Raw genomic sequence first — 12,639 nt, forward strand, 5'->3', positions numbered from 1 at the left:
CACTTCTAGCTGTGTGTAGACGCTCTCTGGGAGTTGTTGTCCATATGTCTTGAGGAGCTCAGAAGTAGATTTGAGAGGTTTAAAGTGCTGCTCATTGCTGATCTGTCTGTCTCTTATAGCCATGAGGTGTCCCATGATGTCCACAAGGCCTGCGTAGTCGCCATCCGACACCTTCTTAGAAAGACCATGAGCTGTGTCCTGGACAAAAGAGGATAATTCCCTCACGCTATGGCATGGAGAGGGAGGAGGATGATGTTAAGGTTCAGAGTGGAGAGGGGTGGCACAGGAAAAAGTTTTTTTTTTTAATGAGGATATCAAATAAACAGAAACTCTAGTACAATGATAACACCTCTACGTCCCCTTAGTTGAACTTCAACCTTAGGCAGTTGATTTACAAATTTTTTAAATAATAAATATAATTTGCTGCTCTCTATTTTATATTTGACTTACTAAATGTTAAATGTTTGGGTAATTCTCATCTGTTTTTGCTTATCCTTTTAGAGTGTTAAACATATATGAGTGTTTGCTCTTGTCTGTGTCTAACCTCTGGTTTACGTGGTTGAGCAGGTGCTCCTTGAACATCCAGCTCCACCTCTTGATGACATTCATCAGTGTGTGCTTGAAGGGTCTGATATCTAGTTGCAGCCAGCCACAAAACACCCTCTTGTCCTCCATCTTACTCACACGTACATACAGAGACTCGAATAGGTTGATCTGGAATGGAGAATGAAATGGTTGATCAAAGAGGAAAGACTGACCAGCTCCATAAATATATATCTTACATAAATTAAAGTTAAAGGCTGGAAGAATCACAAATGTGAGACACACCTGTTCTTTGAAGTTGTCCAGGGTGGGTGGGTTCTTTTTCAGTTCATAATCAGCATAGAGCTCGGCTTCCTCTGTGCTTAAAACATGGCCATATATCAGGAACTGCCTCATAAATTCAGACCTATGAATGATGAAGAAAAAAAAAAGACCTGCTTTGTTTTGGTAGGGTTTTTCTCAAGAAATGCAAATTCTCTTCTTTAGCAAATTCCCTCATTAACTTTTCTTTCCAAAGTCTCTTTATCATTTTTTGAGTGATGGGAATTAAATTATGTGCAAGAAACACACATGTACATTATGTGTTTATTTCAGTAATAGTTGTGGAAAATAGAAGAAAATGACAGGAAGCCACAGACTTCTGACCTGTCATCAGTCCAAAGGTAGCGGTAGCTGGCAAATGATCCTTGATATTCTCTGACCTGAAAAACCACACAGTCTAACTGTAAGCCTGTAAAACATCATAAATGAGCCTCCATGTGCGGACAGAAGACAGATACTCGCCTTAGCGATAGCTGTACGTGCCCGTGAGCGGATTATGTGGCACATCTCTGACAAATCCTCCATTTCATTTATGTCACACTACAAGATGAGAAAAGAAGAGAGCATACAAAGTGTTGAAGAGGTGTGTGTCAGAAGGGCAGACATATCTCACTGTGTGTGTACACTATGTATGCACACTATGTATAAGCCTATTTGTACATTACCTGATAGTTATCCAGCTGTGTATGCTTTGCCACTCTGGGAATGAAGGATGCCATGTTGGTGATGTTGGCCACTATCTTATCCACGATATCAAAGAAGTTGCCAGTGTGGCTGAAATCCAGCGGGGGGTCAAACGTCATCTCATTGGCGTTGAGTACCAGTTGGACCTCAAACAGTGGTGTAATGCGCTGGGTTGCATCTGTGTTGTCCATGAGATACTGCAGTGAGCAGCGTACTGCGCTGGAGAAGCCTGCCAGGATCATCCGGTCCACATAGTCTGTGTAAGCCTGCCACTCACTGCTGTCCAGGTCTGACACACCGAGCAGAGACTGGTTCTCCTGGAACATGGAAATGGGATGTGAGAAATGAAAAAAATCTGTTCTGCAGATGTTAACATCTACAGTACAGTGTAGTGTACAGGTCCCTCTCTCTAGCATCAGGAATGATTGTGTGAATATACCTGCAGAAGTTTGTGTATCTGTTCCCCAGTACCGGTGATGAGAGCATGCTGTTTGGCAACACTCTCTTCAATGTCAGAGAAGATGAGAAGCGTAGAACGGCTCTTTCTGGTAACAAAGGCCCGGTGGCTAAATTTCGCCATGAGGGCCTGGATGGCCTCCACATTAGCTTTGCTCTTCTGGACACGACACGAAATGCTCTGGTGATGGCAAAGGAGAGGTGTGATTATGACAGATAATTACTGTACATTCCTTTAGGTCAACAGCTGCAAATTGTTTTATGTTTCAGTGTGTTTTCCCCAACAGAGGAAAACTGGCATGGACAACATAAGGAGGATGGCAGTTTAATGGTTTGTGAGTAGGCAGTTTCACAGAATCTTTTGAGGTTGTTATTGAACAAAGTCTAAAATAAACCCCCAGAACTTGTGAAAAATATACAGAAAAGTGTTAACAAGCTGTAAAATTTCGCCGACACAAGTACTGCAAAAAAAAAAAAAGAAAAGATACCTAACTTACTAATGTTACCTTGCTCTTCATTTGTGTAGACAATATGGTCAAAAGATTTTTATAAAAGTAAACATGTCAGAAATACCTTGACAAGGTCTCGTGTGCTCTGGATGTAGTCCCAGAGTTCGTCCTGAGCCCATGTCAGCTCTCGAAGGGCCGGATCTAGCTGCTGTCTTGTCCCATTCATCTCATTTTTCACCAATCCCAGCTCTACAGCCAGGATAGTACTGTTAAGCTGGTTGTACCACTGGGTCACCAAGGTCAGTGTCTGTGTGTACTACAGGATACAATGCAAAGTTAATGCTGTAAACTGAATGCTTTTTGGGAATATTTCAAAGGTCAACAATCCATTTACAGTTAAAAAAATACCCACAACTCATAAATATACAATCAGCTGTCTGACACTTGAGTCCACTACAACACTAGAAGCCTTTTACCCACCATGTAGAGTTTCTCTCGTTTAGAGTAAAGATGGAGAGCAGCTTTAGGAATGTTTTGGTTCTTCAACATGCCCAGATACTTCACCTCTCTTAGTACTGATGTCAACTGGGGAGAGAGAGGAGAAGAAAATCTAGTAAACTATTTGATGAATCCAAAGTTGCAGTTTATCGTTTTGTTTCCTTTTACCTTCGCAAAAAAATCTAAATAGATGGGACCAGCATCTCAAAGTGGAGATCTAATTTAGACATGAATTGTTGAGTAATGGATATAAGAGTCATTGTCATTATGTACATTGGAATGAAGTATGCATATACAATACATCATAAGAAATGTGCAAAGTACACCATAAAAACTTAATTTGTTCACAAATTGGTGGTAAAAGTTGTTTACACTTATATTATAGCACCTGATTTTGACATTGATTTTTACTCATTTTTAGAGCGTGCCTTTGATTTTATGTTGATGAAACTGTGTTCCTTTGTTGTTTGTCTGTTCAGCCCCTGTGGGCTACTTCTGGTAATTCGAGACAAATACTGTGATTTCTCATTGCCAGAGGGAGACACACCAGCTACTGCTTGTTGAGAAAAGAAAATGAAGCAAACGCAAAAGCAAAAGTTTTATGAATTTAGTACAAATCATTATCCTATTATATTAATGTGATAAATCGCAGCAGAACATGGACACTCACTGGCCACTTCGTTAGGAACACCTGTGCAATCTAATGCAATACAATACAACAGCTCTGCCATAAATTCTACTTATACAAAGCTTATACATTCACAGTTTTTGTTGACATTGTCAGAAAGGTGATAATTCTACTTTATGTTTATTATTGAAGTCATAGTGGATGGTGGTGGTGTACTGGAGTGCATTATATTGAATGGTGTTCCTAATAATCCCCCCCCCCCCCTCATGTGTGTTAATGGAGTGGACAAAATATAAGAAACACCATTCAATATAATGCACTCCAGTACACCATCACCACCCACTACAACCTCAATAATAAACATAAAGTAGAATTATCACCTTTCTGACAATGTCAACAAAAATTAAAAATGTATAAGCTTCGTAAATGTAGACTTTATAGCAGAGCTATAAACTGGATTGCATTAGATTGCACAGGTGTACCTAATGAAGTGGCCGGTGATAAATATGTACAGTACTGTGCAAAAGTTTTAGGAACTGATGTAGCTAGATGTTGAGATTCTTATCCATAATGCAGTACCATCTTGGAGGTATCTGATCAGTCCTAAATTTATTTTGCAGCATGACAATGACCCCAAACATACAGCCAGTCTGGGATTACATGCAGAGACAGAAGCAACTGAGACAACTTAAATTCACAGGAGAACTGTGGCAACTTCTCCAAGATGTTTGAAACATCTACCTGCCAAGTACCTTACAAAACTGTGTGCAGGTGTACTGAGGAGAATTGGTGCTTTTGTTGTGCCGTGGTCACACCGAATACTGATTTAATTTAGGTTTCTTCTGTTTAATGAGCTTTGTTTGAAGTTAATTGATAGATTGATAAAATTACTCATGGCATTATTTTTGAAAGCATCCTCACTTTACTTTTAGTGCCAAAACTTTTTGCACAGTACTGCATATTTAAAGGATTTAACTTTCGATTTATGGACTATTTACAAACTCAACATTCGTGCAAACTACTGCACATATATGACATCAGTGAATTCCCTGCTTTTGTTTAATATGTCTCTTGGTGATTGTATCTTCTTTGTGCTTACAGCAGGACTGAAGTTGACCTCAAATAGGCCTGTGTCAGTGTCGAGTGTCAGCAGTGGCTCCTGGAGGTGTGTTTGACAGATTTCCTCCAGCCCCTCAGTCCACTCTGTAAACAGCTCCTCATCATGCTGGTCCAAAACCTCCAGAACACGCTCACATTTCTGCAGGACGTCATCCGCCTCAGCACACCCCAGAGGCCTGGAGGGGAGAGAAGGAGGGAAGGAAGGAAGAATGTGAGAAGAATGAAGATTTAGGACAAAATTGAATCTGCTTCTTGAATATTTGTATTTGATAAATACACTATATTTCAAAAGTGAAAATGTGTCGAATTTCCTTCCAGAATAAAGACATTTGTATCTCTTTTGCACATATTTTGGAAAGAAGTGTGATAGTGCCGAATGAATAAACATAAATATGTAAGGTGACAGCAATCTAAATAAACTGTTTACCGTTTACACTTTCATTTGAATAGTCTTCTGATGATGAGCCTTAACTGTCTTTCTATCAATGCAGTATACACAATAACAGATGTGCTAGGTGTCAGTTGTTATATTGGACAGTTGTGGATGTGTGTGTGATGAATAGGGTTGGTCCATACATATGGGCCAGTTGGCAGAGGTTGCTCCTGTTGGTGAGGATGCGATTCCGAAGCTCCTGTGACCATTTGAGGTTCCCAGCCACTGAAGGCATATTTTTCGACAGGACTGCACAGCCAGAACGCAACTGAAACACAAAGGCTTAATTTGGCTGATGACTCAGTAATATCAAGTACTCAAAGTCAATATTCCTGTCAAAGATGTTTTGTAACATAAGTTAAGCTGTGTGTATGTGTGTGTGTATGTGTTATAATAACGTTTAAGCCATAATAAACTATCAGAGACTTCCCTATCTAATTTTGTGTAGTAAGTGGCTGCAGTCTGGTCATGGGACTGTATTTTGAGTGTGTCAAGATTGAGATTATTTATTCCCATTACCCCTCTCTCACCTCAACTCTGTGTTGATCAAGCAAAAACTGACAGTGGTCTATTTCATGATTGAACATGACCAACAACACGCTGTAGTTAGGAGAGAATAGTTGATGGATCCTGGGTCTGTCGAGCAGGGTGCCAAAAATCTTTAACAACTGGATGGGAAACAATAATGCAATTTAATGACTGTGCACATATATTGTAGACATTAAGGTAGTATGATGTAGTGGTTAGGTGATTCTTTAGAGTCACCAACAAGTTAAAAATTCCCAATATTTACCTAATTCCTGGATGCTCTGCGGATTAGATGCTAACGTAATGCTAAAATAGTATGCTAACATGATAAAAGTTTCAGACATTTCATCCTGTTACACAAAAGTGCAAGTGATCAACACTTTGTCCCTTGATGGCCTGGATTTATATTAATTAATACAGTGATTGGACTATTAAGGGGTCAAGCTGTAACAGACATACCTTAAAGGTAGACTTCAGGTTTTTTGAGTGCTGAAAAGCCAGATTGAGGACAGTTCCCAGCCTCTGGTCAAAGTCTCTGTTCTGCTCCATGAAACGTCTATGGTGACGCACAAAGTCCTGCACACAAGATGACATTACATATGAAAGGATGGATATTTTCAGTCGCTGGAATGATTAAAAAGCTTTGAATGCATTTTTATTATTAGCAATTTTGTATTCCATTAAAATTTCAGTGCAGTATTTCAAGTTCTCCTTAGCTCAGTTGATCGGTATTGGCTGGAATAACACACATTTGCGAAAAGTATATTATACCACAGATCAATTTCTGACAGGGCTCCAGTTTTGATTGGCTGAGTCATACTGGAAGCTGTTGTAAAATAGCTGTAAAATATCTAGTAGATTAAATATTGATGCAGTGACTAGTAATGACTGCTGTCACTGATTCTTGTGTGTTGCTTAGCAACTACTGTTCTTTGCCACTTTACAATTACTCTACTGCTGGGCAGAAAAATAAGATCTAATTGTTATTTTTTATTATTTGGCTGTGCTTGTCGATGCCACATATAAATTCCTGTGAATGACAGCTCTTTGGGGTTTATCAATTAAATAGCAGTGTGATATCAAAGACAACTGCAACAATCTCACTTTAGCAGGTCTCACATCATTAGTATAGTCCAGGGGGTCATATTTGCTCTCTCTAAGGGCCCGCCAGCGGTCATGAAACTCCTCGCTCATGCTGAAGACCATCTCGCTGAGGATCTTCCCTCTGGATCCACCAAGTTCAACCTTCTCCAGCTTCAGAAAGTCCAACGCTGTTGAAAATAGTTCCTATAGATGAGAGGGGAAAAAAAACAATCATGAGTTGGTGTGATAGGATTGAGGCATTACACAAATAGTTAAAAAACAACAGTTTGTATGAGGAGGCAGTTCTGCTATTCACAACTATAAATCAAAACTATGCATTTATAATAACCATACAGCCATTTGGCTGGCAATTCCTTTTCAAGAGTTACAGCCACATGTGTCAGATTTCTAATCTTCCTGCACTAGCAATACACACAGAGCTATCCACGTCAACCCATTCACCTCGATCATAAACAGCCTTTCCATGATGCGTTCTGAACGCTGGAACACAAGAGTAGCAGGGAAGTCCCATAGCTTGATGGTCTGGGTGTGTCGGTAGTACTTGGGAATCCGCTGGCGGTGAGAGTGAAACAATTGCTTGAAGGTGCGCAAAACTGAGATGGTTATTTGGACCCTCTCCATCCCCTCTTCAAGCTCCATCTTGAACAGTTCCTCAGGAATAAGGTAGGCAAAGGCCTGGATACAGACACACAATCATTTGGAAGATTGGTTGTTTAAGTTCCTTAATTTTTCTCGTTTGGTTTCCCTCTCTTCCACACGTACAGAGATGCATCACTGTACCTTTTCAATGATGAGGTTGCAGAACTCCTGCAGAAGGACCACCATGCGCTGCGGAGTGCAGTAGTACAGGGAACGGCTCCAGATGAGACAGAGTGTGTGGAAAAGAGGAGGCAGCAGAGTGTCTACCTGAGGGAAACTTCTCTCTTCTAAGCTGCTGATCAGCCTCCTCAGAGGGCGTAGATACAGGTCTATATCCTCTGCTTCCAACACCGCTATGATAATCACATATAGAAGTACTAATGAAAAACATGATCCTAGTGGGGAGTTACAGAATTGCAATCACACAGTGGTCTGATAGTTGTGTTCTTAGATCGACAATTTCAAGCGGCAATGGAAATGTTATCATGCAGAATACAAACATTTTTGGATTTCAAGGACAAGAAACAGCTTCTGAAAATTTAATTGCAAAAACATAAATACAAAGGAACTATGCTTGGGGAGACCCTCGTACTAATGACTGCAAACTCCAGTTACAGGAGCCACATTTATTAGGCCAATGACGAGTGATGATGAGTGACGCTTGTGCTGATCTACCCTCATTGACTTTGAGGCAGATGTCCTTGAAGGAGGAATAGTAACTGCTCTTGACTCTCCTCAGGATCTCTATGATCTGCTCCACTTTGGGGCTCTGGATCTGAAAACAAGAACAGTGTGATTGGATGTATATGACCTGGGCTGAAACAGGATAAATACTCAATTAATGTAACGTATAAAATGTTGTGCAACATATTTGGGGTCTGTGGGTATTTCATAAGTCAGCCCTTTTGAGCTGTGAACTCAAAAACTGGTCTTTAGGAATAAAAAGAGTCTCATATCCAGTTAAAGAATTAAAAAAAAAACCCACTTCTATTACTTTGAGAATTGCAGTTTTAGTTTACATTTTGAATTGATTGCACCCTGCCAACTTCCACAGAACAATCTCATACTTGTGACTGGATGCCCAGAAGATTTTCTCTCTGAGTGGTCCAGAAATGGAGCTCCATGTTGGGGCCTGGGTGGTCTCCACAGAGCAGCACCATACCAGAGTCTTTCTTCAGGACATGCCATATCTGTCCAGACCACTGAACTATCAGAGTTTCTATTGAGTATAACAAGCCACGGTCCAGTGGCCAACCAGTGGGGCTGAAGGAGACAGAGCGGAAAAAATCAGTAGGGGTAAACATGACAATATGGGCTATGTAAGATGAAAGTGCAGTAGACAAACTACAAAGAGGACCAAAGTTAGTTAGTTAGTTGTAAATCTTATCCCAGCCAATTTATACATCTGTTAATTGTAGACCTGAGCTTATTTCTGTAACTACTTGTTTATGCCTTCTACGTGCTGCTTAATTTACACATTATATCTGAAAAATGGCTTAAGTCTATACAGAATATTACGTCTTGCGCTGTACATTATGCAATATTCAGTGGTAACAGCTCAGTTTGTGCATCTTCACAAGCTTATGAGAAATGTATAAATGTGAGGTTTTTGCTTTGATCACAATTAGCGTTAGGCATCTGTTTAAAGCTAAAAATTTGTTATACCCTGCAGGTCGACTGACAATACTTACAGCTGTTTTGAAAACATTCCAAAAGACTCCTACAGCTAACCGGGAATGAAAATGTATCAGTCTATTGCGAAATAAAGAAGTTTAGCTCGATTGAATTGCACTGGTTGTTATTGCGGTAAACGAAGATGACACGCGGAGTGACCTTTGACCTTTACCTTTTTTCAGAATCTTTCCTTGTTTTGTACATCGCTTGAAATGTTATTAGCTAAACATGAAGACGTAAATTAAGCTTAATATAGATAAATGAACATTATACTAAAACTTTCAAATTTAGTGATGTTTTTATTTTTTATTTATCATTAATTTTGTTGACGTTGTGTCATACAAGCGGGCAGGTAACGCTATGTCACTTCCGGTTAGAAAATTACATCTGTACACGACGGTTACAATCATATATTCATACAGCCACCGTTGCAACATATGAAACATGTTAAAATATTTTATAGTGCAGCCCACAGAATAATATTCCAAAATAATATTGGTTCCAATTGAATAAAAGAGGATATAATGAATCTGCAAATGTCTTAACAACAAGTGGTAAGTTTCTAAAACTTTTTCAAGAGCGGTTAGCTAACTACTAGCAAGCTAGCTAGTAACTAACGTTAGTTTAACTAGCTAGGAAATAAAAAGAAGACAAGTTGAGGGTCTGTCATCACAAAAAGTAAAATGTAAGGTCATACAAATATTTTATTTCTCTCTACTTTACAAAACGAACGAAACGAACAATTTTTTGCACACCTAATAATTCTGTACATCACACTCTTGTCTATCTCACACGCCGTACTTCTGAACAGACCTGAGCACAATATCCTGAGGCCGTGCCCTCTCCACGCACAGGGGCAGGGGCAGCAGGGTTCGTCCCTCAGCGCGGCCTCGCAGAGTCACCACCCTGCTCCTCAGCTTTTCCAGGTGCCTATGGATGTCTTCAGACACCACCCGTGGCCAGTCCTCATGGTTCAGACCGTTGGAGAGCACACACACTAGCACCTATGCATGCAGTAGACATTCAAGTTGTTTTAAGGTAAGTGGAGACTTTCATTGCGTTACAAACACACCATGCATTCTTACTTTGCCTTACCAGCAATACTCTGATTTGGAAAAACAATATTTGCATTGCATTTGCTCCACACACATCGCATATGCCCCCTGCTTTAGTATATGGTTTGAACACCTAACTATACACACACAGACACTCAGGTTTACTTAAGTCACTTTTGGGATATTTTCATAGATTTACATTCATTTCCTGAAGACTTGTCCCAACCACAACCACTGCTTGCCTAAACCTAACCCTTATCCTAAACTTAACCTAACCCTAACCTGCCCTAACCACTGAACAAAAAATCTGTTTTTTACCAATTGAGGACACAGCTTTTGTAAGCCACCCCCCAGCTGGTCTTAAGTCTGGTGTGTGTCCCTGAAAATGACTTAAGTCTCACACACACACACACACACACACACACACACACACAAACCCAAGCCCAAGCCCAAGCCCACCTCTGAGATAACAATAGGTAGGTGCTCCATGGGGTATCCGGGCACTTCCCCCAGCCGGAGTTGGTGTCTGAATCCTTGGCGAGTGATTCTCTTTACGCCCCTCTTTAGCACACACAACAGCTTGGTCTTCCATGGTGGGGATGTCTTCAGAGATGAAAAAACAGTAGGAATGCTTTCAACAGCATTGAAAGCACCAGAAATAAGTAGTGACTTATTTCAAAAATTGATATGTTAGATGTAGTGTAGACAGCAAGCTTGGGAGACTTAAGCTCTTAAACAAGACTTATTGTTTAAGAGCTGTCAGTGTCTAATTGCGCATGTATGACAGTGTTCATATAAATTTCCTCAAGCTGTGAGGAATCTCTCTGCCATCAGTTTTTAATGAATTGTGTCTTAATGCCACCCAGGCAAATGGTTAGTGAAATGTGCCACTGTCAGTGTGACAGATTATTATCCCACAGCGTTTTAGCTTGGAGATATTAGTATTTAGAGGTTCTGAGGAGAATAGGTGCACTATTCTATTAAATATTTACTCTATAACCATAATTGAATTTGCCTCCAAAATTTACTTTACCCAAGATGGGGAGATAAGAAAATGACACACATATTTATAAAAGCAGGTGTCTGAAGCTTATATAAACACATTTTATGCTTTTGTGTATTCATCATTGAGTGTGTGTCTTACCTGAGCATCCCCTGCGTGCAGTGTCCCTCCAGGTCCGGTGAAGAGCAGCAGCCTGTTGGTCCAGATGTGGTCCAGGAAATCTAGTATGATATTCTGGTTCTCCTCTGCGCCAATGAAGCGATTCCACTTATCTGTCTTCACTCGCAGCACACAGAAGGCCTGCTCCCGAAGGAAGTCCACCCTTTCATCTGACAAGACCACCCCAGCTTTAAGAGATGGCTCCTGGGGGATGCGCACTCCTCCAGACCCTCCACTGCCCAAACCTCTACTAGTACTGCTGCTTCCGAGTGCCTCAGCCATGAGGACTCAGCTGGCGGGAAGGACAATATGGAGATAAAAATAACAGACAGGAGAAGAGAGAAATGAAGACTATGGCTACTTGATTTATTGTGGAGTGGATGTAAAACCCAGAAAAGAGAATCCAAGTTGAGCGACATAAAAAGGTACAAACTCACCTCAATACTTCTGGTCAAGATAGGAGGTTATAAATGAGATGCTTCCCCAACCATAACAATGATGCACTCTTTCTATCATCCCAACTTGTCTAGTCTCCAAGGTCTAGTGTCCCACTCTGAGGGCTATTAAGTGGAAAAGTGATATACACGCTGATGGACAGGTGCCCTTGTAACTGTGACAATGCAGTATGGGCTGGCTTTACGATCCTGCATGGTGGAGGCTATTTGTGTAGCTTGTATGGCCTGCAACCCTATCCTGTAACCTGAGCCTCCAGAGGATGCCAAATGACGGTGCCACCCCCAGGAAAGGTAATGACATTACACATACTATGTACACATTAGGGTTTTCAGTGGTGTAGTATTAACATAAGTTTTTTTTTGTTGGTAACAAATAGTAAAACACTGATAATTTGAGAGATTACTAATTGTATGTTGGTGTGTGTTAAGGGTTTCTGGTTTTAGGAAGTGGAAAAACATATAGCAAACTGTGACTGTTACTGAAAAAAAGATTTTCTAGTCAAATTCATTCAAATAGAAAAGGTCTTCTTGTGTGTTTTCTACTAATCTGTTTAATGTGTATCATCACCACATGGGGGCAGTGTGGTACAGTGTTCCTGACAGCATCTCTCAACTGTAATCCAAAGTGACCCTAGCCATGACATCCTATTACACATTATGCCATTTATGTAAAAACATGGAAAAATGGGACATTTCTCTAACTGTGTTACTTAAAATACCACAGCAATGATTACCCTTTTGAAGATCCTGCACTTCCTGGGTTTAACCTTAATACATGGATGTAATTATATCCTAATATAAAATGGACTGACTGGAGAGGGCAGAGCTCTTCTGGGATGTCTGACATTTCAGTGTATTGCTAACCTTATGGTCATACATTTGATCCAAATA

General features: G+C 40.3%; 2 protein-coding genes across 4 annotated transcripts in view; both read right to left on the minus strand.

The window, feature by feature from the left end:
- Positions 1–10,075, minus strand: part of dnah9l (dynein, axonemal, heavy polypeptide 9 like) — a 38,171-nt gene extending 28,096 nt beyond the window's left edge. Inside the window, exons 1-19 of one of the 3 annotated variants that reach the window (XM_044367074.1) lie at positions 9,890–10,075; positions 8,470–8,665; positions 8,078–8,177; positions 7,544–7,755; positions 7,205–7,438; positions 6,779–6,946; positions 6,119–6,235; positions 5,662–5,799; positions 5,275–5,399; positions 4,679–4,874; positions 2,934–3,038; positions 2,578–2,769; positions 1,988–2,185; positions 1,530–1,865; positions 1,327–1,404; positions 1,189–1,244; positions 829–949; positions 545–714; positions 4–226 (exon numbers count right to left, since the gene is read on the minus strand). In XM_044367074.1, the coding sequence (XP_044223009.1) occupies positions 4–226; positions 545–714; positions 829–949; positions 1,189–1,244; positions 1,327–1,404; positions 1,530–1,865; positions 1,988–2,185; positions 2,578–2,769; positions 2,934–3,038; positions 4,679–4,874; positions 5,275–5,399; positions 5,662–5,799; positions 6,119–6,235; positions 6,779–6,946; positions 7,205–7,438; positions 7,544–7,755; positions 8,078–8,177; positions 8,470–8,562 (2,862 nt within the window). In that variant the 5' untranslated portion in view covers positions 8,563–8,665; positions 9,890–10,075. Of the gene's footprint in view, positions 1–3; positions 227–544; positions 715–828; positions 950–1,188; positions 1,245–1,326; positions 1,405–1,529; positions 1,866–1,987; positions 2,186–2,577; positions 2,770–2,933; positions 3,039–4,678; positions 4,875–5,274; positions 5,400–5,661; positions 5,800–6,118; positions 6,236–6,778; positions 6,947–7,204; positions 7,439–7,543; positions 7,756–8,077; positions 8,178–8,469; positions 8,666–9,093; positions 9,228–9,889 lie in introns of those variants that run through there. The other 2 variants (XM_044367073.1, XM_044367071.1) reach the window with 2 other exon arrangements.
- A 169-nt stretch (positions 10,076–10,244) lies between these two features.
- On the minus strand, positions 10,245–11,713 carry LOC122993377 (dynein beta chain, ciliary-like). The gene is made up of 3 exons (XM_044367508.1): positions 11,276–11,713; positions 10,591–10,734; positions 10,245–10,268 (listed from the first exon to the last, which is right to left on the minus strand). The coding sequence occupies exons 1-3, from the start codon at positions 11,573–11,575 to the stop codon at positions 10,245–10,247; spliced, it is 468 nt and encodes a 155-aa protein (XP_044223443.1). The 5' UTR covers positions 11,576–11,713.
- Between the last annotated feature and the right edge of the window lie 926 nt (positions 11,714–12,639).

The sequence above is a fragment of the Thunnus albacares genome, chromosome 12 (genome assembly GCF_914725855.1).
Source record: "Thunnus albacares chromosome 12, fThuAlb1.1, whole genome shotgun sequence".
Classification (NCBI taxonomy): Eukaryota; Metazoa; Chordata; class Actinopteri; order Scombriformes; family Scombridae; genus Thunnus; species Thunnus albacares.